The sequence below is a fragment of the Leucopleurus acutus genome (assembly GCF_964270905.1).
Source record: "Leucopleurus acutus genome assembly, chromosome: 5".
Classification (NCBI taxonomy): domain Eukaryota; kingdom Metazoa; phylum Chordata; class Mammalia; order Artiodactyla; family Delphinidae; genus Leucopleurus; species Leucopleurus acutus.
The window spans coordinates 10,140,847-10,164,831 of record NC_139147.1 but is presented as its reverse complement, the minus strand read 5'-3'; the positions used below and the strand labels follow the sequence as shown (position 1 = coordinate 10,164,831).

Sequence of the window (23,985 nt, the reverse complement as noted above, 5' to 3'; positions counted from 1 at the left end):
GAGGCAAGGCCACGGGGCTCTGTTTCAAGAGGCTTCCCAGAGAAGCGACAACACTGCAGGTGCAGCCGCTGGGAAAATATTAACAAGGGCGAGGAGGCAGGAGGGAGTGAAACTTGCCGTCCCCCTCCATGTCCCCACCCCCTTTTCTGCAACTGATTCCACTGTCCCATCTCTGCAAGCGTCCTGAGGCAGAGAGGCTCAAATCATGGGAAAGGTTGGAGATACAGGACAGTGCCTTCTCCAACTTTAATGTGCACGGAAATCACCTGCAGCTCTTGCGAACATGCAGACTCTGATTCCGCGGGTCTGGGACGCTGCCTGATATTCTGCACTTCTACGCAGTTCCCAGTGATGCTGCTGTTGCTGACCCAAAGCCACACTTTGAATGGCAAAGGCACTGGGGGATTCTTGTCCAATCCTTCTCCAGAAATGTCTTGCCGCCAGTCTCTGTACAGGCTACAAGCCACATACAGAGGCTTCCACATTAGAACGAATCCTGATGCAGGACGTGCAAGTATTTCAGCCCAGCTGTACTTATTTATTCCCGTGGCTCGGACTGAACACCAGCCACCTTGCTAATAGAGAAGCAACTTCCTTTGTGCTCCAGAGGGAAGGGAAGTTTGAAAAAGCCAAGAGATTTCTTAAATCCTAATTGGCAACACCTTCAGGGATTCAGGAGAGTCTAGATTATGTTCTGAGCCAAGAGATGGTTGGGGGATGGCTGGGAAGGAGAAACACATCCCCCAAAACCCAACCTAGTCAGGGCCTTTCCTACTGAGGAAAACATTTGCATCTCACAGCTGGCATTCAATGAATGTCCACAGTTCTCAGAAGCTGTCTAGTTTTGTGTCGTGGTACGGAATTTGGAGCCCATATTTGAGTATTCCAGACCCAACTGGATCTCAGACTACCTTTAGGGTCTTGTGGCATGCACTTTAAAGTATATGTTTTTGAGTCACGTTTAATTAGCACTAAGTACTACCTGAGAGGCTAGACTAGGAAATCCATAGTATGGGAATAAGATTGCAGAGAGTACTTGCAATCTAGTATGTGTAGATCCTGCCTGAGGCGGTGCTGTCAAAATTTTCGTCTAAATTTTGCTAAACCCTGAAATTTCACGAAGATTCCATCTTGACTTTATCAAAACTAGTCATGGGCTTCCTGTTACCGAGTGTTTCTCAGAGTACAAGTAAAATTACAGGGTGGTTGAAATGCAGACTCTTGGGCCCTTGGGCCTTGTGTCTCTCAAGGCATCCAGGATGGGATCCAGGAATGTGCATTTTAACAGACACGCCAGAGGATTCTGACTTACTGCCTGGTCTGCAAGTTCAAGTCCAGCGTTCTTGCTGCAGCATTCAGAGATCTGCCTTCAGTTTCACTGTTCACCAGTGAGCTGAAGTGGCCTCTGCGTTGCCCATGAGCACGCCCTGACCCAGTCTGACTGGCTGCCTCTTTCGTTTCATCTCCTGCGTCTTCCCAGCCCCGTATAAAATGACTTCTTTCTCTCCGAGCCCTGCTCAGATCACGGTTCCTCATTTAGCAATCAGTTATTTTCCTGCCCTGTGACGGCTCTTGTATTAGGGCTGTGCTATTCAATTCTCATTTTGTTCACTGCCTATTTCTGATGCTTTGCTTGACCTCTCTAACTAGACAGTCAGCTTCTGGAGAGACATTTAATGCCGTATGATCTTTGTATTCCAGAACATTTTTTAACACGGTATCACACACACATCAGCTGTTCAGTAAATTTACCGATGGGTCATTACTGACACGTTTTACAGTGTGTGATGAACCTGGTACACTAGGTTCTAGGATCAGAAGAAGCTGGGAAGGGAAATGGGGGTGGTGGTGAGAGAGCTGATAATCTGGTTATAAGGTCACAAAAGACACAGAGAAAGTGAGAAAAAGGGAGTGTGGACCCTCACTCATCTGTCTGCTCTATGAATTGGGGAAGGAATTTCTTTTTGTTAAATATAGTTTTCATTCTACATGAAATTTAGATTATTAAATAAAGGAACCGAAGGGAGGGTGTTTGCTTTTCACTCCTATCCCCCAGTGGTAGATTTCTTGGGTGGCCCACTGTCTCTTGCTCTGGCTGGCCTCCCTCTTTCCTTTTTGCCCAGCTAGTGGTCAGCTCAATTGCCCAACTCCAAGCTCAGACTGGAAGAAATTTCAGGGTATGACATATAGCTAGGCAGATTAGATGAATGGTAGTACTTTAATAATTTACTGGAAAGCTATAAACACACCTCTTTTTTTGTTTGTTTGTTTTTTGGTTTTTTGGCCACGCCGAATGGCTTGGGAGATCTCAGTTCCCTGACCAGGGATTGAACCTGGGCCATGGCAGTGAAAGCACCGAATCCGAACCACTAGACAACCAGGGAACTCCCAACATACCTCTGCTTTAATCCCGACATGGCTGGGGTTGTTGATCAGGCAACCTTGTTCTTCCTTAACGTTTCTAAGCTTCACTATTCTGGTTTTCCTTATCTAAGCCCTGAGCCTCTGTGTTTTCATCTTCAAAGTCAGCCTAACAATATTAGCTCACAAGGCATCGCATGGGTCAGTGCAATAACTTTCGGAGACTGCTGAGAGATCCTGGCTCCCAGCAGCTGCTAGTAACCCATAGTTCCCTGCCCCTTAGCCCAGGTGTATTTCCTGGATGAATGTCTCCTCATGTTCTAGGCTCTTCTTTGCTTCCCACACTTTACTATCATCTCAGCCTCAGTCCCCCTGCTCTTCCTGTCCTACCCTGCTGCTGTGCTCCAGTCCTTAGGTTCTCTCTTAAGGGAATCTTTCAGCCTCTCTAGGAACACCTTCCTTCTTGGGCTTCAGGCATAGCCCTGTCGGCCATCTGGTCACCCTCAGCCTGGTGGTGCCCCCAGCTCTGCTCTGAGGACTCTTTCACCTTGCCTTCTCTTTCCAGCCTCTGATCTGGGGTCTCTCAATGCTTCCTCCAGCCTTGACTTTTCATACTCGGTTCTTTTCTGTCTTCTTCCTTTTCCTCTGATGCTCAAAGGTCTTACGATAGTCTTCAGACCATCTGTTTAAGGTGATAGCTCCCTCCTCCACATAATACAGAGATTAAGATCCCCTTTTATAATATTAAGGTGCCTACAATAGATACTGGATCATGAAAGGCCTTGGAGATCCTTGTGACAGCTACCATCGTAATTTCTAAGACCTTTCAGGTTCCCCCTTTACCCTTTGACAGGTACTTGCTCTGAAGACATGCACAATTGTTTTCCCAATTTTGGGAGGCAATGAGGGTTGCACTTTATAGAAAGTAAAACACCAAGAGGGAAAAAAGGGCCGAAATACGTCTCTACAAGCATCATTCTGGTGGTTGGATTTCCCAACCTTGTCACTATTCAATTTGGGGAACTGATAATTCTTTGCTGGTGGGGGGAGTGTCCTGTGCCTTGTAGGATGTTCAGTAGCTTCTCTGGTCTCTACCCCTTAGATGCCAATACACCTCTCCTACTCTCCACCAGCTGTGACCACTAGAAATGTCTCTATACATTACCAAATGTGCCCTGGGGGCAAAACTACACCTCTCCCACCTCTTACCCTCTCTCTTCAGTTAAGAACCACTGATCTGGGCTTCCCTGGTGGCACAGTGGTTGAGAGTCCGCCTGCCGATGCAGGGGACATGGGGTCGTGCCCCGGTCTGGGAAGATCCCACATGCAGCGGAGCAGCTGGGCCTGTGAGCCATGGCCACTGGACCTGCGCGTCCAGAGCCTGTGCTCCACAATGGGAGAGGCCGCAACAGTGAGAGGCCTGCGTACTACAAAAATAAATAAATAAATAAATAAATAAATAAAAAGAACCACTGATCTGAGATATCTGAAGGTGATAGGCATGGAGAAAAAAGTGGGCAAAGTAATGAGAAAGGACTGCTCTGGCAAGAATTTCCCTGTATATGATCTAAATAAAAGAAAGGAGTCTGAACAAACAGACCCATGAGGAAGGAACCAGGAGGCCAAATCTTAAGGAAAAGTATGACAATTACAAAGATAAGAAGGCATTTATTTGGACAAAAGACCCACTAAGGAACATTCTTCAATGGAGCAAAGAATGAGGTCCAACCTTCACGGAATTCCTCTCATATGTGGACATGGCTATGGACAAAGGTGAGTGTTTCCACGTGACCGAAGTCCAGGATTGGCTAAAGGAGATTTAAGTGCAGAGGGACTTTTGGAGAATGGTCAGGGGTGATTTGGAGCACCAGACCCTACAGTTATTCAACAGGTGCCAAAGGTCTTGGAATGGAAGGGGAAAACACACAATACAACGTCGCATGCCCAACAATTCCCTGAAGAAAATTCTCCCCTAAATTGAGGGATATAGAGAAGGAGCACCAGACACAATGGGCTTGAGGTTCAGCAGGACAGGACATGTGCACACTCAGCTCCCCAACTTCACCAAGATAGGTAAGACCTAGAACTCCATGTCAAATCTACTGTAAGTTATTCACCAAACCCTTTCTGGTTTTCCACTAATTTCGTCTTTTGAACAGAGAAAAACATGGTTAAGTTCTCCCATTAAAAAAAGGTGTCTTTCAGCAGATAACAGAGGAATACAGAGCATCCTTTCTGGCCTTTGTTTGGTATCATAGAGGTAACCCAATGGGAAATGGACTGGGCCTCATTGTCAGTCCTGTGATTATGACTCTCTTGGTCATAGACATTTATCTTTCCACCTAGGTATTCTATTTAATGCACAAACCAATCAACTCAGGAACAGAAAGAATCCCCTTGACTACGTAGTGTTTCTCATGCTTCTTCTTGCACTTGTCTAACCTTCCACAAGGAACACGCACAGGATTTCTAGCTCCTCACCCTTTGGACAGAAGTGGAACCAGCCCCTGCCACCTGCTCTTCTTTGCTCCAATATCCCCACACACTCTTTCCTATTCGTAGCTGATCACAAGTCTTAAGGGGAACCAAGTCTGGTTGGAGGTCCAATTACTTGCTCCCTGTTGTGGCTGTGTGGGTGGAGACACTACTGTGGACTCTTCTGCTCATACCCACTGGGGTTTCTACACCTCAGCAGTAAGTACAAGGATGAAGATGATGGATCTTCATCCTTCTATCTATTCACCTGTCTATCCACCTATTCATCCATCCATTCATCCATCCAACCATCCATCCATCCATCCATCCAACCATCCATCCATCCATCCATCCATCTATTCATCTATCCATCCATTCATCCATCCATCCATCCATCTATCCATCAATCCATCCATCCATCCATACATTCATTTATCTATCTATCTATCCATCCATCCATCCATTTATCCATCTATCCATCCATTCATCCATCCATCCATCCATCCATTTATCCATCTATCCATCCATCCATCCATCCATCCATCCATCCATCCATCCATCTATCCATCCATCCATCCATCCATCCATCCATCCGTCCATCCATCCATTTATCCATCCATCCATCCATCCATTCATTTATCCATCTATCTATCCATCAATTCATTCATTTATCCATCTATTTATCCATCCATCCATCCATCCATCCATCAGTCCATTCATTTATCCATCTATCTATCCATCCATTCATCCATCCAACATTTGTTGAGTGCCCCCACACTGCCATGTGTTGTGAATAAAGAAAAAAATGAGAAGAGCTTATCTCTCAAAGAATTCAGAGTCTCTGGGAGAATACATTTATAAACAGAAAACTTTGCATTATATTTTGGTAAGGGCTACAGTAGATATATGGACTGAACAAATGAGTCATAACTAGAACATGACCTTTTGCATGAGCTCCCAGTGGGTATCCTAGAAGACTTGGTCATCAGCGCATCACTGTGGTAACCCCACTGCTTCAGGGAGCAGACATACATCGTGTCCATCCACGTCTGTGTGGAGATGTGGGGAGGCCTGCTCTTGTACCCCAGCACCCCATGTGGACACATGTCCCAGCACTTGTGACATGCACAATGACTTCCCTCCATTTATCAACAGCCCAGTTAGGTGGTTCCAGTGACCCTGTTACCAGAAATTATGAGAGTGGTGGAAATTGTGCAAAGGAGCATGGAGAAATATACTCCCAGAGGAGATTTGAAAATAGCATGTAGAAAAGTGAAACTGAATGTGCTTTGGGATTTTTGAAACTTTTGACCAAATTTTCAGTGATCCTTGGATCGATCATTAGCTGGTCTTTTTGATTACCTCTTTTCTAGATTTCAAGAGCCTTTTCAAAGACATGCTAACAATCCCTTTACAAAAAGGGAAGGAAAACAAGTTATTCAAAACCAGGCACTGGAAGGATTCAGACTGACAGTACCATGCATTTCAAATACACTTTTAGAATAGTTAAGGGCTCTTTCATCACCAAATCATAGTCCTACTTCCCATGATGTCTGTAATTAGAGACTCAGATCACTCATTTTGAATTTATTTCAGAGGACATGAGTGTCCAGGCTACACCCTTTCTAGAAGGCCATCTCTTGGGAATATGCATAGTTTAGTGGTTAAGTGCTGAAGAGCCAAATCCAGACTGGAGTGTAATTCAACCCTGCCACTTCCCAGCTGTGTGACCTTGGACAAATCTCTGGGCCACTCTGGGCCTTAGCCACTCATGTGTAAAATGAGGAGGCTAATTGTCCCCACTGTCTATGTGACAATGATGACATGAGTTTTATTTGTAAGACACTTGCAACAGGGCCCAGCCCATGGAAAATGCTTCATAATAGTGCTTGTTCAATAAAACTTGACATTCCAACAGTGCTTTCTCATCACTTCCTATCAGCTGACTTCTGTCTTCTGAATTTTTTTTTTTTTTTTTTTTTGAGGTACGCGGGCTTCTCACTGTTGTGGCCTCTCCCATTGCGGAGCACAGGCTCCGGACGCGCAGGCTCAGCGGCCATGGCTCACGGGCCCAGCCGCTCCGCGGCATGTGGGATCTTCCCTGACCGGGGCACGAACCCGTGTCCCCCGCATCGGCAGGCGGACTCTCAACCACTGCGCCACCAGGGAAGCCCTGTCTTCTGAACTTAATCATAGTGTACATTAACCAAAGCAACCTGGATGTATTGTTCTAGGAGTACCTAATTTTCTCTCCCTTGCCCTAGTTTTTCAGTAGAAAAATTATTAAAGATTGAGTTAACAGGCTTGGCTTACTCTAGAAAGTAATCCCAGTGTATCAGTTCTTTCTGGTTTGCCCTCAGCAGACTGGAATCATGGATGCTTTTAGTTTCTGCTCTTAGTTATGGGGTATATGACTGACTGCCCTGCTCTCAGGCTCCCTGCTCATGGACTGTTAGTTTCTGTGGACGGCTTGAACCAGCACGAGGGGGCTGAGGTGGGACCAGGGTTCAAACTAGGTGTAGGAGTAAAAACATGTAGCAGAGGGTCAACTCGTTACATCTTTTTATTTCCTTGGCCCATAAATAAATGGGAATTGACCATAGTGCACTGGTTCCTAAGGGTTCCCTGGAGCACTGTTTCTCAAACAGGGTGATTGTAGCCCTTGGGAGACATTGGGCCACGTGTGCAGACAGTTTTGTTTGTCACATCTTGGAGAGGCGGTGCTACTGGCATCTAGTAGGTGCAGGTCTGGGTCACGGCTACACATCCTGCGATATACAGGCCCCCTCAACGAAGAATGAGCCCATCCCCCATGTCAACATTGGTGAGGTTAATTCAAGGCAAATTCTCAGCCTGCGTGATGTCAGATGCCTTCCTTAAAACACCAGAGCTGGCAGATCTCAGGCACCTGCTTCCTAATTTTACAGGGACTAGAAGATCAGGGTGCAAGGGCGCACATAACCCCAGTGGAGACCGCGAATCAGGCCGAGGCTCCTTCTGTCACACTCCACGCCTCGCCCCGTACGTCAGTCATTCACTGCCAGCAGCACGGAGGCATTAGATGCCCACGTGCGGTCACATGAATGACAGGATCAGGGTTCACTTTTGGGATTTGGGTTGCCATAGTGTGTAAAGAGGAAAACAGGAAAATCAAGCAGAACGGTGTCTAATGATAAAAAGCAAATCAGGTGGAAAGGAAAAGCGCTTTACAATCGGTAGAATCAACTCGAAGTGTCCCGTGGGTCAGGCAGCCCTCTGGTGCTCCTAACTCAGTCCTCACGACAGTCTCTAAGGTGGCATCATCGTCATTGCCACTCTGTACAGATGAGAAAAGCGAGGCCCAGAGTGGGGAGGCAGTCTGCCCATAGGATGGAAGTTGGGTAAAGCAGAGAGAATACACGCTTCCCATGGGCTCAGCCTCCTACAAGCTGTATGGCCTGGGTGGCTTTTAGTCTATTTTACTTATTTTATTTTTAAACATTTTAATCTATTTTTTATTCAAAATTGTAATATTTTTATTTTATTTTATGTTTTATTTATTGTTTTACTTAATTTTTATTTTATATTAGAGTATAGTTGACTTACAATATTGTGTTAATTTCAGGTGTACAGCAAAGTGATTCAGTTACACGTATATATCCTTTCTTTTTCAGGTTCTTTTCACATATAGGTTATTACAGAATATTTTATATTCCTTTTTTTAATCAACTGGGGATTAAGAGCTGTATTTATCTCACAACGGTTTTTGATTAAAAGGGATGATGGAGGGGATGTGCCTGATACATTGTAAGCACTTGGAGAATGTTAGCTGTACTTGTCATTATTGATAAGCAACAATGTAACTTAATTATCTAATGTGAAGACCAGAATCTTTCCCAGCAAGAGTGTGAAGGAGGCAGGATGCAACTGGGGGAGGGGCCCCCTCCCTATCTCCCTTGGTGTGGACTTTTCCAGAACCCATGGCCAGGCCCAGGCCGCAAGGGTTGTCCAGGCTCACGTGAGGCCACGGGGTCAAGGTCCCTCTCTGTTTTTTTACTCTTTCAGGCTGTGTGATCTTTACAGAAAAGCAGACTAGCGAGAGGAAGCTGTTTAGAAACAACTCCAACTACTTCTGTGTAAATGACCTGCTGGATTCTAAACTGACTTGTCCCTGTTGGGGGTGAAATGTGTCCCACAAAATGGTGGGAGGCCACTGTGGGCAGGTCAGCTTGGACCTGAGGCCAGGACTCCCCAGACGGAGCCAAAGCCTGAGTAAAGGTCAAGTGGAACTCACGGAGCAAAGATGGAAGAGGGAAGGAGGGAAGTGGGGCTGGGACAGACCAGGCCTTGGGGTGTATGCAGAGGGTGCTAAGTAAGTACGGCAAGGGTGTTTTCTGAGTCACAAGAATTCCCCAACTATAACATTCAGTTTATACCACGGAGTTTTTGTTTTCCTGCGTACTTTGCACAGGGAAAGCAAGTCTCACACAAGGTCGCCTTTCTAAAGGAGGTTTCTTAGTTTATTATTAGTTTTATCTCGAAGAATAATTAGCACGAGCGCCTTTTAATTTGTTCCCATTGAGACGTCTGCATAACAACAATTAGAGGCTGGTGGGTCTCCCTGTTTCTAGGCGAGCAGGGGACTCTTGCGGGGCTGGCTGGGACCTGGCTTTGTTTGGGGGGGGGGCATGTGATTAATTATTCCGTCCTTTGCCACGTGGAGCTCGAGGAGAAAGGGAAGGAACTTTCTGAGACTCTGTGGTCACTCGCTGGAGAATAACCAGATGAGAAATGCCTTTTGTACAAATAAGGTTGGAGAGAAAAAAAGAAAACCTCAAACCCACCTACTTGAGAAAAGGATTTGTAATGATGTTAGAGGGCTGGTGACGTGGACTTTTGAAATTGCAGATGTTTCTGCAGAAGGATGGAGAGATGATTCCCAAAGGCCCATCAGTGAGTGGGTCTCTGGCTTTGCAGTTGAGGACTTTGTGATGTGAAGGGTTCTGTTGACAGGAGGGCGTGAGGCCACTTTTACTATCAACTGCTTCCAGGTGGAATTTTTATCCCAGCCATGGGAATAACTGGATGTGGGTGTTTGCTGGGAACCTTGCTGAAAACCCTGGCCGGGGTCAAGGTCCTGACAGGCTGGCTCCCAGGGGCTCCCCGGCATCCTGGAGGATGGACTCCCTGATTTTGGTGGGGGAGGGGTCATTCCATGGGTTCTTCTGTATGTGGGTCCCAGGACATGGACAAGGATGGGGCAAGAGAGGCATCTCGGGCACAAAATGTCTCTCCAAGTCATGTGAGAGCAGGGTGAGCCTTACAGGACCCTGAGAGTGAGCGCCTCCTAAAGGTTTTTTGGGGAAGTGCCTCGTTGAATCAGTCTTACCCCAGATGGACTGCCAGACTGATAAACTGGCAACTAGCTGGTAGGAAGATAGGCTTAGTCATGGTCTCCCTCCACCCTCACCCCCAGCCAGCATTTCGCCATCATCTTGGGAACAGGTGATTCCGATGTACACTTCTTTGAGCACTGCTGGCTTAGAGAAGCATCCCTTGTGGACAGCCCTGGAACCACCAGGATGTCTCCCTTGGGGGGCTGCTCTGATGTGGAGGGGCTATGAGGATGCAACTAGTGGTCAGGGGAGCCAATGACACCGACGTTGGGGACCTAAAGCCACCGAATGCATCTAGAATCATGCGAGCAGTCCAGGACGGTGAACTTGACAGTGGACAGTGGCCTCAGCTTGAGGCCACCTGAGGTTCAGCCACCCCCCCCCCCCAGTAGTGTCACTTGCTGTCCAGGGCCCTTGGCCAGTCTCTAACTCCACAAAGCTCAGCTCTCTTTTGTGTCAAACTGACAGAATGGTAACATCCACCCTCTTCCTTGCAGGCAGACCCTGAGCTCTGCAGAACAAACCCCTCATTTTACCAGCAGCTTAATCTCAGGCAGGTTACCTAACCTCTTCATGCCATGCTCCCCTGAATAAAATAGGATTAGTTATGAGGGTACCTACTCACAGGTTTGTGTGAAGGATTTAACGAGTTAACACAAGGAAAAGCTTGGTGCAGTGCCAGTGCTGGCACATAGCATATGCTCAATAAACACTACCTGTTGCTATGGTCCTCTTTAATATTTGTAAGCTCAGCGTCTGCCAAGGAGTGCTAAGACCATTTGTGCACTGCTGCATGGTGAGAGGAAGAGACCCAGGTCTTCATCCTGCTACATGCTGGTTCCTGGCACAGCTACAGGGCCATGTTCTGGGCTTAGCACAGGTTCCTTTCCTGCCCCACCTCCATTCTGTACACCGTCAGTGGCATTTTCCAGAGTTACCTTTACTTACTGACTTCTTCTCTGTGTCCATTGCTTCGTATATATTATCTCAAAGCCTTTTGACAACCATACAAAGTAGGGATCATTGCACCCACTTCACAGGTGAGAAACCCAGGCTCTGCAAGATTGGGGAAGCAAGTGAAGTTCACACAGGCGGCCCAGTGCTGGCAAGGGGGTAGAAACGAACCCCCTGGCCCCAAAGCGCTGGGCTCCCTTCTCCCCTTCTCCCCAACCCACTCGGTGGTCAAGCCTGTCCTTCTTGTGGCCTCCCTGGCAATGACAGCTCATAGAGCAGGGCTGGGGCTCAAGAACACACGGTGCCTTCTGGAGTGGAGTTGATACTTCAACACCTATGGGGGGATGGGGGACGGATGGAGTGGGAGGTTAAGGTTATATAAAAGCTATTATATATGGAAGGGATAAACAACAAGGTCCTACTGTATAGCACAGGGAACTATATTTAGTATCCTATGATAAACCATAATGGAAAAGAATTTAAAAAAAGAATGTATGTGTGTGTATATATATATATATATATATATATATATATACATATATATATGTATATATAAAACTGAATCAATTTGCTGTACAGCAGAAATTAACACAACATTGTAAATCAGTTATACTTCAATAAAAAACCAAACCAAACAAAAAAACAAAACAAAACACATTGATTGGAGCTTCAGCTGAAGGACTCAAGGCTGCTGGTACAAGCTGAGTCCCAGCGAGCAAAACACGAAAAGTACAGGTATCTGGGGACGTCCTGACTCAAACTGAGGTGTTCATGGGGGGGGGGGGCGGACATCACAACTTGTCTTTTTAGTTTTTATCTTATTTTAATTTCTATTTTGGGGATGTGTTGTATACTGCGCATACTATAATTATATGAGTACAGTAGTGCAGGCATGTAATTTCTAGGTACATAAATGTGCGTAGGTTTGGGGACATGCTAAATCGGTTTTACTTATGTTTGGCGTGATCAGAAGAGTTTGGAAATGACCGTCTTGCTGCTCAGCAGTTCCTGGTCCACTTGGACGCCGCTTCGCTGAGCTGAGTACATCAGGGGAAGAGATGCCAATGGAATCTCTAAGGCATGAGAATTGAACACCGGCTCGTGTGTGTGTGTGACAGAGACAGAGACAGAGAGACAGAGAGAGGGCTTTATCTCTCTTGAGGGAGGCCACTTCCTAGTGTAAGAGCTTTGAATCCAGGGTGCTGTGAAGATAGATATCCCTAATGGGAATTGTAGCTGGGTTCAAATTTGGTCTGAAGACAGCAATTGCACACTTCCCAGGGGCTCCCTTGAGAGCTGGTCTCCGCACCCTCTGTGTGAACACGCTTGCGTCCTCTTCTGCTGGTCGTTCAGATTTCACGAGAGATTCTCATCAAAACCAACCTGCTTAACTGGACACTTGCCTAAGGGGGACGGGGGGCACATGGTGGGTGCTTTGCTAAGGCAGTGCTGGGTTTCCGGGTAAGAGAGGACACCCAAACCACAGGGCAGGAAAGAGTGTCCAGCCTGCACCAGTGAGGCTGTTCCGTTCCTGACACATACCTACAGCAGTTCTTCTGGGCTGTGGGCTCCGCATAAATTGTCTACCTGATGTTTCCACACAGAGAAAGGGACTTGGCCTGTCAAGAGCTGTGACTAAGGCAAAGGAATGGAGCGTGATTAGGAGAGATGTCCCCAAGTGGAATCAGTCTGCCAAGTCCAGTGTCTGCAAAACTCTAGGGTCAGGAGGAGAGCTGACCCATTTTCTGGTTCTGACTCAGGGACTGACCAGTGGTGGGACCTCGGACAAGGAAATGTCTGTGGTGCCCTGAGGCAGAGAGATGTCTAAGATGATTCCAGCCACATATATATAACTATATATATATATAACTAAATATTACTATATATATATATAGTTATATAGTTATATAGTTTCAGATGCCAACTGAGACTATATAGAGTTATATATAGAGAACACACACACATAACTTAGAAAGTATCACATGGGACAATGTCTCACAGTTTACATGTCTTGTAGTTCATTTGTTATTTAAACAGATTCATCCACCTCTAGGATACAATTATTTCTTTGTTTTGAACACAATCTAGAGGGAAGCATGTAGGAGGTGTAGCTGTTTTTTCTTTTTAACGTGAAGTAATGATGTGGGATGATTGGCAGTTGAACAGAATTTCCATTGTTGGCATTTGTACTTCTTTATACCACCCCCCCCGCTTCGCAGTCCTAATATTTGTTTAAGGTTGTTCAGTGATTGTTCCTCTCCTCTCGGACTTTGAGAGTCATAGCCATTCTGATCTTTATGAATGGCGGAGTCGATAATAATAAAACAGCAGTGTGAGTTTCTGTTCATACCCATCGATGCCTAGATCATTTCGTTTTTGCCCAATGGTTCCGTGCTGCTCAGGCTGGATTGCAAAGGGCAGAGACAAGACAGCAAACTCATAAAAGATGTGGCTATTCTTTCCCTTCCTCCTAACTCCTCCAGACCCTTGCATGTATATATATTTATATGCAGTTTCAGGGTTTACAAACTGTACGCTTTCAAAGCGGGTTAATGTCAAGTTCAGCTGTGACTGTTAGCAAGGTGGATAGGGCTGCACAGATGCAGCCTGCAGATGGTGTGGCATGAGGGGCCTCATACACGTAGTTCAAAGTGCAAACAGAAGCTGCGTAATAAAGCAGCAAACTGTGGTTGGCATTAAAACTGCTCCTGGAAACATGGTGCCCTAACTCATGTATTTTAGTCTACATTCTCTTTTGCACGTTTTGAAGTTGTAATAAGAAATAAACATCAAAGCCTATACATGTCAAGATATTTTGTGTGTAGAAAATGGAAATTATTCCTCCCCTGAGCAATAAGAGATTTTCTGATGACCTCCCTTAAAGATTTTCTGCTTAGCCTCCCTTAAAAAACTCACCCACAACAGCCTATGACCACCAAACAGCGTGCAGTGTGCTCAGGGTTCTGACTTTATTTTTACTGAATTATAGTTGATTTACAATGTTGTGTTAGTTTCAGGTGTACAGCAAAGTGATTCCATTTTGCATGTATCTCTATATAGGTATTCTTTTCCAGATTATTTTCCATTATAGGTTATTACAAGATATTGAATATAGTTCCCTGTGCTATGCAGTAGGTCCTTGTTGTTTATCTATTTTATATACAGTAGTGTGTATCTGTTAATCCCAGGGTTCTGACTTTTGTTTTCTCTCTTTAACATATCCCTATTCAGCAACCTGACAACTGCAATATTTTCCAGATCGGTCTTCAGGATCTAGTACTAATGAAAAAATCTGAATTCCTACACATTTTCAGAAAAACTGAAGTGCTCAGCAGGACCAATATAGCCCTCAAGGAGAAGAGGAGACAGAGGCTTGCTTTGAGGTCCCAGGATATATTTGATGTATTGCTCATATCTTATAATTTTCTTCCCTATCAGAGATCAGGAAAGGTTTATTTTAGGAGTCCTAGCCTTCACAGAGGACATCCAAAAGACCAGGAGTAAAAGCCAGATCGTTGGCAGGGAAGGCAAGCAGGAGTTTTGCAAAATGTTGGAGTAACTTATTTCTCCCAATGGACATGGTTTCAAGACCTAAGTTGAGTCGTCAACTTTGCATCAGTTTAGCACAGGCTGCAAGTTTACACAAAAAAGCATCAGACTTGAAATCAGCAGAGCCACTGAACAAGCCCAACTAGCCGACTGCGATTTCCATTTTGGGTGACATTTTACCTTGGGGGCCCCTAAAATGTCTGGGGGAGCCCACTGTTTAAAAAGGAGTCCATCTGAAAATAGCCACAGAAGGACCACGGGCTGGTAGGGCAGTGTTGTCCACGAAAGCAATGATCCTCAAGGAATACTAAGCTTGCAGCAGAGCAAAGCGAAAGCTTTACACTGTTTCTTATTTCAGGGAAAAACTGAATAAAGGCTTTTTTTTTTTTTTTTTTTTTTAAGGCATTGACTTGTAGGGAGGTAGATTTGTATCCTGACTCAGGAAGTAGACAGGCCAGTAACTATGAAGCAAAAATAATCTGTAACTTGCGGAAATACAAGTTATGAATGTGTTCTATCTCCCACATAGAGCGATATTATCTGGTTGTCGTATTTCAGTCAAAGGTAAAAACATCTTTAGGTAAATTTAAGGAGGGCGACTTAAAAGAAAATTTCCCTTAAGAAATTCTGTAGAAAGAATTCTCTTAAAAAAAGATGTAGGGCTTCCCTGGTGGCTCAGTGGTTGAGAGTCGGCCTGCCGATGCAGGGGACACGGGTGCGTGCCCCGGTCCGGGAAGATCCCACATGCCGCGGAGCGGCTGGGCCCGTGAGCCATGGCAGCTGAGCCTGTGTGTCCGGAGCCTGTGCTCCGCAACGGGATAAGCCACAACAGTGAGAGGCCCGCGTACCGCAAAAAAAAAAAAAAAAAGATGTAGAGTGTGGGCTGTGGGGTTTTGAGAATTCAAAAGAGTGAGGAAGAGAAAAAAGGAAACTAGTTATAGTTAGTATTGATGTATCCTAACAGATACATCAATCCCGGGGCCAGGTGTGGTGGTTCACATACAAGCCACACTCCTGTCCATACAAGGCTGGCTGTTTTTCTTTCCTAACACTGTGGGAGTCAAGTGTGCTTCTGGGTTTTGACCCTGAAAATAGGTGTAACCCTGGCTCCCCTTTAACCAGCTCCCTGCTCTGCCCCCTCCCAGCTCCTGCCTGTTTTGCTTTCAGTAAGTCAAGAATAAAAGGGGCCGGGGGAGGGATAAATTAGGAGCTTGGGATGAACAGATTCACACTACTATATCTAAAACAGATAAACAGCAAGGACCTACTGTATAGCACAGGGAACTATATTCAATACCTTGTAATAAACTATAATGGAAAAGAATCTGAAAAAGGATATATATATTCTCTATATATCATATATATATATTATATATATATATATATAGTATGTATGCATATAACTGAGTCACTTTGTTGTATACCTGAAACTAACACAACATTGTAAATCAATTACACTTCCAAAAAAAAAAGACCTTTGCTTTAAGGTGACTTCATTTTCTTCCATAAAGCAAAAAAAATAAATAAATAAATAAATAAATAAAAGAAGAAGAAAAAAGAAAGAAAGAAAGAAAGGATAAATATCACCCTCTCCCCCACCCCCAGCATCCACCTGCAACTTCTAAGAAGGACTGAAGGAGGAACTTCGAGTTTCTCTGCATGTATTTTCAAAGCACTGTCCACATGGAAAACATAGGAGGTGAGACGCCACCTGGAAAAAGCAGGATATCTACCTGGGAGCAGTCTGACAAGCCACAAGTCCACTGTCCTGGGCTTCTTCCCGCTAGAGACCCTGTGCCATTGTTCTGGCCTATGAGATACATAAGGGGGAGTTGGCAGAGAGGGGCTTCCTTCCCTGAGTAAAAAGATGCAGCTTCACAAAGAGAAGGGTTTGAAGCCCCTCATCTCCTTCCTGCCTGGACAGGTCTGAGATGCAGGCATCTCACGGTGGAACCGGAACACCGGAGCATCCCGCCGTATCAGCCCTGGACCACTTACTCCCTATCCATGCCTGGCTGCTCGAGCCACCGTAGCCAAGTTTCCCGTAATGTGCAGCAAACAGAGTTCTCACTGGTAGATCCCAGCAAGAGCTTTACGCCCTTTATGTCACTGTTAGAAAATGCAGCACTTCAGTCGGCTTTTGGATGCGTGGTTTACTTTTCCACCTGAGTTCCTTCTTTCCCTTCTCTGGCATTGTTCAGTGTTATCAGGAAAGTAAAGGGGAGAAGGATGGGGGAGAGAGATTAGGGAGCGAGAGATTCAGGAAGCTAAGAGAGGATGAGGGGATGTCTCTCCGACGAAAAGGGAAGTCTGTGTGATCCAGGGGAGTGTCCATCTTACTTGTCCAGTAGGTCAAAGGTTACGCGAGGCTTTAAACTCCGTTTCATGTTCAAGAATCACCCATAGTTCTCTGAACGCACGCCCTGATTATGTTCACAGCCTGCAAAGCTCTTAAAAGAAATGCTCCCTTTCTACCGCTCTGGGGCATCATCTTATGGGGGCGGATGTGAAGGCAGGCCAAGAAAGACACATCACTTGAGGCTTATTTTACTCAGCAAAGAGGCTGAGGCCGGGCATTGGCGGCCCCAAGGAGAAGGGACAGGGGAGCTCAAGGAACAAGAGTTTCAGAAAAAAGTGTTTTGCAAATTTTAAGGTCTGTTTCAGGCACCAGAGCAGCTTCTGGAGAGTTCTCTGAAGAGTGGGGGTTGGAAAAAACAATTTGTTTTTGAGAGAATATGGGAAAATGCTTGCCATATGTGAAATGGTAGGATAGCTGTTTCCCACCAGAAAATAAAATAATTAACAAAAAATAGTCGCTTCATGTTGTTAAACTAAGAAAATTTGTGATGCATTTTATGGTACCTCTTTCTGACACGTTTAAAGATTTCCAACAGGAACTCTGTCATTCGGAGGCAAGTTTGTCTAGAACATTATTAGCCCCTTTTGCAGAACTAAAACGAGACACAGAGATGTCTAATGACTCATCTAGGTCACTAGGAAGTTACCTGAGAAACTGAAAATTCGCTTGAGTTTCCTGTGCAGCCTCCACTCCTGCCCCCAACATGACAAGCACCCGAGGTGCCTTCACTGCTGGGCTTTGACAAATGCATGGTCAGAAATGTCACCAGAAGCACGGAGCCAGGAACCTGCAGAGGGTCACTGGGTGAAGTGGCTTTTTCAGTAAGAAGGGCCTTCAGTAGAGTAAAGCGATACCAGGACCTCAAGGAGGAGAAACTTCTGTCAAGATTCCAATACAACACGCCCCAGTTAGCCTCAATATTGAAAAGCTAAGCCCGTGGAGTTACGTAAAGAGCCTTTGCTCTTCCTCTGTCCTCTTTTTGGTTACTAACAAGTAGAACAAGGGTAACATGGTGTTGAAGAGGTGGACCTCCCACACCCCACTGTGGTCCTGCTGCCCCACCTCTGCCCTGGGTGGACCCTCACCTAGACCCCCCTTCCCTCCCTTCTAGACTCCGACCTTCCACACCATCTCCTCCCCAACCCCTGGGACTCTGTCTCCAGGGAGCCTCTCCCGGGGTCCCCCCACGGCCTCGTGACTTCTCCTTTCTGAGAGTAGACAGCTCTGACTGAGTGTCATCTTAGGAAACCGAACATCAGTAGCCACGGCTGACATTAGCTGCCCGTTATATTCATGACTGTGCTGAGCACTTCACACTGGTTGCTTAGTTCAGTCCACGCAGGTACGTTAACGACAGGTCCTACTACTATCCTCGCTTTATACACGAGGAAACCAAAGCTCAAGAGAGAAGCTGCTATTCGGGAAAAGCCAGACGAATGGAAAAGATAGCAAAGGGCATCACTGTCCTGAGTCTGTTCCTGTCCCTCATTCAGCCCCTGCGCCTTCTCTTTCTGGTCCTGGCAGCTTTTACAAACTCCTGGGCTCTGTCCTCTAGACCGACACCCGCAAGCGTTTCCCTATTAGATTCTGCACGTGCAGTGGTCCTGGAGCCTCCCTCTGCCACAGCATCACTTTCTTTCTCAGTAAAGGGGCAGATCTTTTCAGAGTACACATTTCAGATCTATTTCAAGAGAAGAGAGAAATCTCCTGGCTATGAATTTGCTTCCAAAGCTCTTCAAGTCTTCTTGCTGGTTAGATCCTGGCTCAGCTGCTCCTTCTGAAGTTGCTTCTGTCCCTGGTGGCTCACTGTGCCTGCCCTTAGAGTGTGGGCAGGTGCGGGGCCTCCTGTGGCCTGTCCCCCACCCCCAAGGGGGGAGTGTGTCCTGGGAGGGTTTGGAAGTACAGGGACGATCCCTGGGGAAGAGGCAGAGCTAAGGAGGTGGTGTCTTCTGGGGGACTGAGTTTTGCTCTTTTAAAGCTTAAACATTTCAAAATCGCCTTGTCATTTTTCAAAGGTTTCTTAGCATGCAAAGGAACTAAATGGCAAAGGCTACGATTGTGAGTTTAGCTAGATTTTAACACCTTTTTTTCCCCCTCAGTTTCAAAATGTGTGGGCAGTTTCAGAATGCAAAGCTGCATCTCACATGGGGCAGCTGGGGTCTGATTCTTCCACATCCAGGAGGGCACTTAGGAAAAGTACAGGTTCCTGGTGGGTCAGAGGGAATCAGATTTGCTAACACACACTGTTAGGGACTGAACTGTGTCCTCCCCAAGTTCATACTTGAAGTCCTAACTCCTAGTACTTCAGAAGGTGACTGTATTTGGAGATTGGGCTTTTACAGAGAAAATTAAGATTAAACGAGGTCCTTCGGGTGTGCTCTAATGCAATATGACTAGTGTCCTTGTAAGAAGAGGAAATTATGACATAGGTAAATACAAAGGAAGACCGTCTGAGGACATGGAGAAGATGGCCTTCTACAAGCCAAAGAAAGAAGCCTCAGAAGAAACCGACCTCCTGACACCTTGAAACCTTCCAAAAAACAAAGCTACACCAGGATTCACCATGAGATTTCTGACTTCCAGGATCATGAGACAAACCACCCCAGTCCGTGGTAGTTTGTTACGGCAGCCCTAGCAAACTAATACAGTTTTCACACAGTGTCCGATACCCAGTTAAATCGACGGCTTTCTGTGATCTTAAAACTTCAGCAGAGCCAGAAATGCCTTCATAAATATTTCTCTGAAAAAAGTGGCAAACCAAGGCTCACAGAGAAGCACGCTTCACACGTGCAGCCTTGGATCCTGCAATTCCTTTTGAGAGATGCCTCGAGAAGACAGCGGAGAGTCAGCCCCGCCGAGATTTTTACCTGTGGTTCTAGGAACTCGGAGGCATATTAGCATTCAGGCTTTGCATAGACCACTAAGCCACTTCTAAGAACAAGGCTACCTGAGGCATTTTGCAAAAACATACGTGCCGATGCTCTTCCTCTCTAAGCCTACCGCAGCTCTGAGGGCCCACACGTGGTACCTCTCCAGGAGACCCAAGTTTGGGTCCTGCAGAGACTTCACGCCGTGAACCACGTGGAATCATGCAAGGGAATTTCAACCACACCTCGTCTTCTTGCCTGAGCACATTCAGTGAGAAGCCGGTGCAGTGGGACAGAAAGAGAGCGGCCTTCTCTGTGGTAGACCACACTTGTTTTGCATGCCAGGCTCTCAGACTCTCGCTTGCCTTGTCACACAGAAGGGAACAATGGTTTGCTGGGCGCCACGCTTCTTTTTCCCCTCCATTTCCACATGGGTATCTTGCTAAAAATGAGTTACGGGTTTCCTCCTGTGAGAATTGCATGCACTGATAAAAGACCATCCCAGGAACAAAACAAAATGTTTTCCCTGCTCGCTCGGAGCTGCAGCTGGGGAGGGCACAGACACTTTAAATCACAGGCAGTGAGAAATGACCACAGTGCTGGGAGCCGCTGATGGCCGGGCTGGGGAAACAGGGGTACCAACACTGGGGAGAACACTTTGTTAGAGAGGAGGGCGATTCTTCTAGCATCACACTCTGAGGCACTACCCACATAGCACCAAATGCCATGACATTCTGCCACCTTTCCAGCTCAGATGAGTGGTGTGGACAGCTAACGCAGACAATGTAAACCCTTGGCTTGACAAATCACCTAGATAAAGTGAGCTGTGAAAATGGCCAAGATTTCACTTTGATTCTCTGAAATTCAATCTCAATATTATATTCTTGAGTTAGAGATTATGAGAGGCCCCGAGTTCCTTGGAGAGGAAGGAGTGAAAAGACCTTTTCCCACAAGCCCTTCTAGGTCTTGCTTGGGGTCCTGGGGTCCACTCCATTTTGCTCCCTTGAAAGCTAACTGCCACTGGTTCCTAACCTGGGGCGGGCTGGTGGCTGTCCTGGGGACACAGAGGCTGTGGGGCTGCGTTAGAGGCTGAGCTCCCTGTCTTTCCCGGCATCTGAGCAGGTCACCGGGTCCCCTCATTATCTCTGTTGTCCGACCAGTAAGGACAGAAGGCAGGCCAGCACTGCACACAGAAATCCAATCTATTACCCAGTGGAATGTTGAAAACTTTCCTGAACCTGCCTTCCTGAGTTGATAGAATAGGAAACAATCATTGTTTGGAGGGGGTATTGAAAGCAGCGTCGAAGCAGGAAGATCTTTTTTTTTTTTTTGTCTGTTATTCTACAAATATTGCTTCCTTGCTTGTTAGCGGCCTAGAGGAAATGCAGCGAGAGCCGTCCACAGCTTCTCACCAGTGGCCGGCGTTTCGGCCCATCGCCGCGAGGATGTGTGACTCATATGCATCGCATGATTCAACTTCACTAAAATGTCCTCAGCTGCCAGTAAAGAAGCACTCGAAAACCCTTTAATTTGAAGCTTTGAATCGGTTAATGACTTGCTTTCTTCTCCGTCTGAAATCCTACTGTCCCCCAGCACACACACACACACACACACACACACACACACACACACACACACACACAGATCTTTGTCAAGTGTTTAAATTTCAGAGACCCGGAAACATAGAGGCTCTGTGACATCCACAATAGCGTTTGTTGTGACAAAGTGGCTGGCAGCCCTCTACATTCTTCGGCTCACTTGGCTTGATGAATAAATAATGAGTCACAGATACTATTTGGGTGCGCGCGAGAGTTTGTAGCCAGAAAATTAATTATTTCCCCATCCCATCCATCCCACTCCATCCCAGCTCTGCCAAACTATGAAGCCACACTCCGCAGGCACTGGTCAGAGTGCTTGCCCTGGCACACGGCAATGCCTCCGTGACATTTCTCTGTTATTATTTGTGTTGGTTTAGGCGCGGCCCTATATTCCCAGCAAAGATACACAGAACGCACATGCACACACACGTACTCATACACTCAGAGCTCAACCCCAGCTCTGTGTATTTCAAGAAGCTGGTTGCAAAAATGCAGACAGGTATCCCACAGTAGCTGCTCCTATTAGGAAACGGGTAATCTAATGACTTCAGCTGCCACAAACGCTTGACTTGGGCAACTTTTTCATTGCTCTTGGCGAGAGAAACCTCTGTACCCTTTGCTTTCTTTCTCTCTCAGAAGAAGCCGGCTGCCTCTTTGCACTGAGGCTGCAAGGAATAACCCAGCATGGCCCCATCCTAGGGCTTTCGACCTACACAAGTCTGCCCAGCTCCTGTTCTCTCTGCCTTTTGGAGACAACTGACTTGCTACTTGGTCCCTGCTGTTCCCGCCCGGGCTGTGAGCCTACCTCCGCCTCTGCCCTACGCTGGCACCGGCCCTCCTGGCTGGCCGTGCACGAGCCCACTGAAGCCCGGGACAGGCTGGCATGTGGGGCATATTGCACGCCCAGCGCAGAACAACTCAGCCACAGTCATCCCAGGCAAGGGGCAACCGAAGAAAACCCAGAGAGCTTCCTGCAAACGTTCTAATCTCTAGGATTTTAATCAGGAGCAGCCCAACTCACTTGCACTTGACAAAGTTCTCACCCACCGACTGAACCCTTCAACAGCTCAACTAAGTATTTATGAGAACATTTCTGAAGAGTGGCCATCTGATGAAGAAGTAATCCAATAGTCTTGAAATCATATGCCCGAGTCTGAATTCCTCCTATCCCAGACAGACAGGGCACCGGCAGGGGCTCTCTCTGCACCAAGTTACAACAGGCTGCCACTTCATTACCAGCAACGCTGAGCAAAAGTAGATATGAAAAGCCCAGAGCGTACTCACCTCTCATGAAGCACTGTGGGTATGAAGGAAATGACTCAAATATGCTGTCTGAAGCCATCGCTTCCTCCTGAAAAGGTACCTTCTTCTGAAGGCGGGGGATTCAATGATTTCTTTTACCTTAAGAACGAAAACCCAAGAAAGGTCACTGTTTTAACCTCACCCCCAACCATGGTTTCCTACAGCTCCTTTTCTCCCCCCTCGACGCCTCTGGGGCTCCCTGAGCCTTATGAAAAAGAATGTACCTTTGCGAAGACAAGTATTCAAATTGGTAAAGATTAAAAAAAAAAAAAAAAGCGGCGTCTTGGCTGTGGGTTGATGATGTTCAGAACTCTGCGAAACCCTGTGGTTTGCAGTCAGTGTGATTCGTCCTGCTTACTGACCACTATGCCGGGCTCAGACTTCTGACACTGCCAGGCTACCCAACTTGTGGTTCTGTGGTTGTTTATGAGGCCCAAAGAAGTTTTCACACAACCCAAATTACAAATTTAACTGTTCCCCTTTCCACAGCCCATCTTAATTGGTTCTTGCCAATCATGTGACTTCAGTGATGTCAATTCTTTTTTTTTTTTTTTTTAACTTTCTGAGCAATGCCCTTCCTTCCCTCCACCTGCCCTCCCCCCGGGTGGTGCAAGACAATAGCCGAGTAGACTTTGCAAGAGAGAGAGAGAGAGAGAGAGAGAGAGAGAGAGAGAGGACTGTAGAAGAAAGTGACTCAGTCTCTTATTTTATCAATGGTCTTTGCTGATTTGGTACAACTTGAGTCCTGTTGTTGTTATTTGTGGTTTTGGGAACTCCTGATTATTTTGATAAAGATTTCATTGCTGCTTATTCAATAGTAATTCAACCCTAGCATGGGGCTGCTGCTCAGACAGGATGTGGACCTCATCATTTAAGATGCTGGGCACTGGCTCAGGAGAATTCAGCCCTTGGTAAAGACGATCACGGCATAAGTGAAACTAGGAAAGGAAAAAAAAAAACAAAAACTAGAAGGAAATGTTTTGATGAGAGTCTGACCCCTAAGGGGGTCTAGCAACTTACTGGTATTTTAAAACCTGCAAAAAGGAAAGCATTTTAATTTTGTGATCAAAAGACCCTTTTAATAAAACCAAAAGTTTGTGGTTTTCTTCCTGCTAACTGGACATCTTTTCAATAAAGAGATAAAA

The 23,985-nt window shown here is 46.2% G+C and overlaps 1 protein-coding gene across 2 annotated transcripts in view; it reads right to left on the bottom strand.

Moving 5' to 3' along the window:
* RUNX1 (RUNX family transcription factor 1) overlaps positions 1-23,464 on the bottom strand; it is a 244,110-nt gene extending 220,646 nt beyond the window's left edge. The window contains exons 1-2 of one of the 2 annotated variants that reach the window (XM_082840576.1): positions 23,065-23,464; positions 22,823-22,939 (exon numbers count right to left, since the gene is read on the bottom strand). In XM_082840576.1, coding sequence (XP_082696702.1) covers positions 22,823-22,880 — 58 coding nt within the window. In that variant the 5' untranslated portion in view covers positions 22,881-22,939; positions 23,065-23,464. Of the gene's footprint in view, positions 1-22,822 lie in introns of both variants that reach the window. The other variant, XM_082840575.1, reaches the window with a different exon arrangement.
* Between the last annotated feature and the right edge of the window lie 521 nt (positions 23,465-23,985).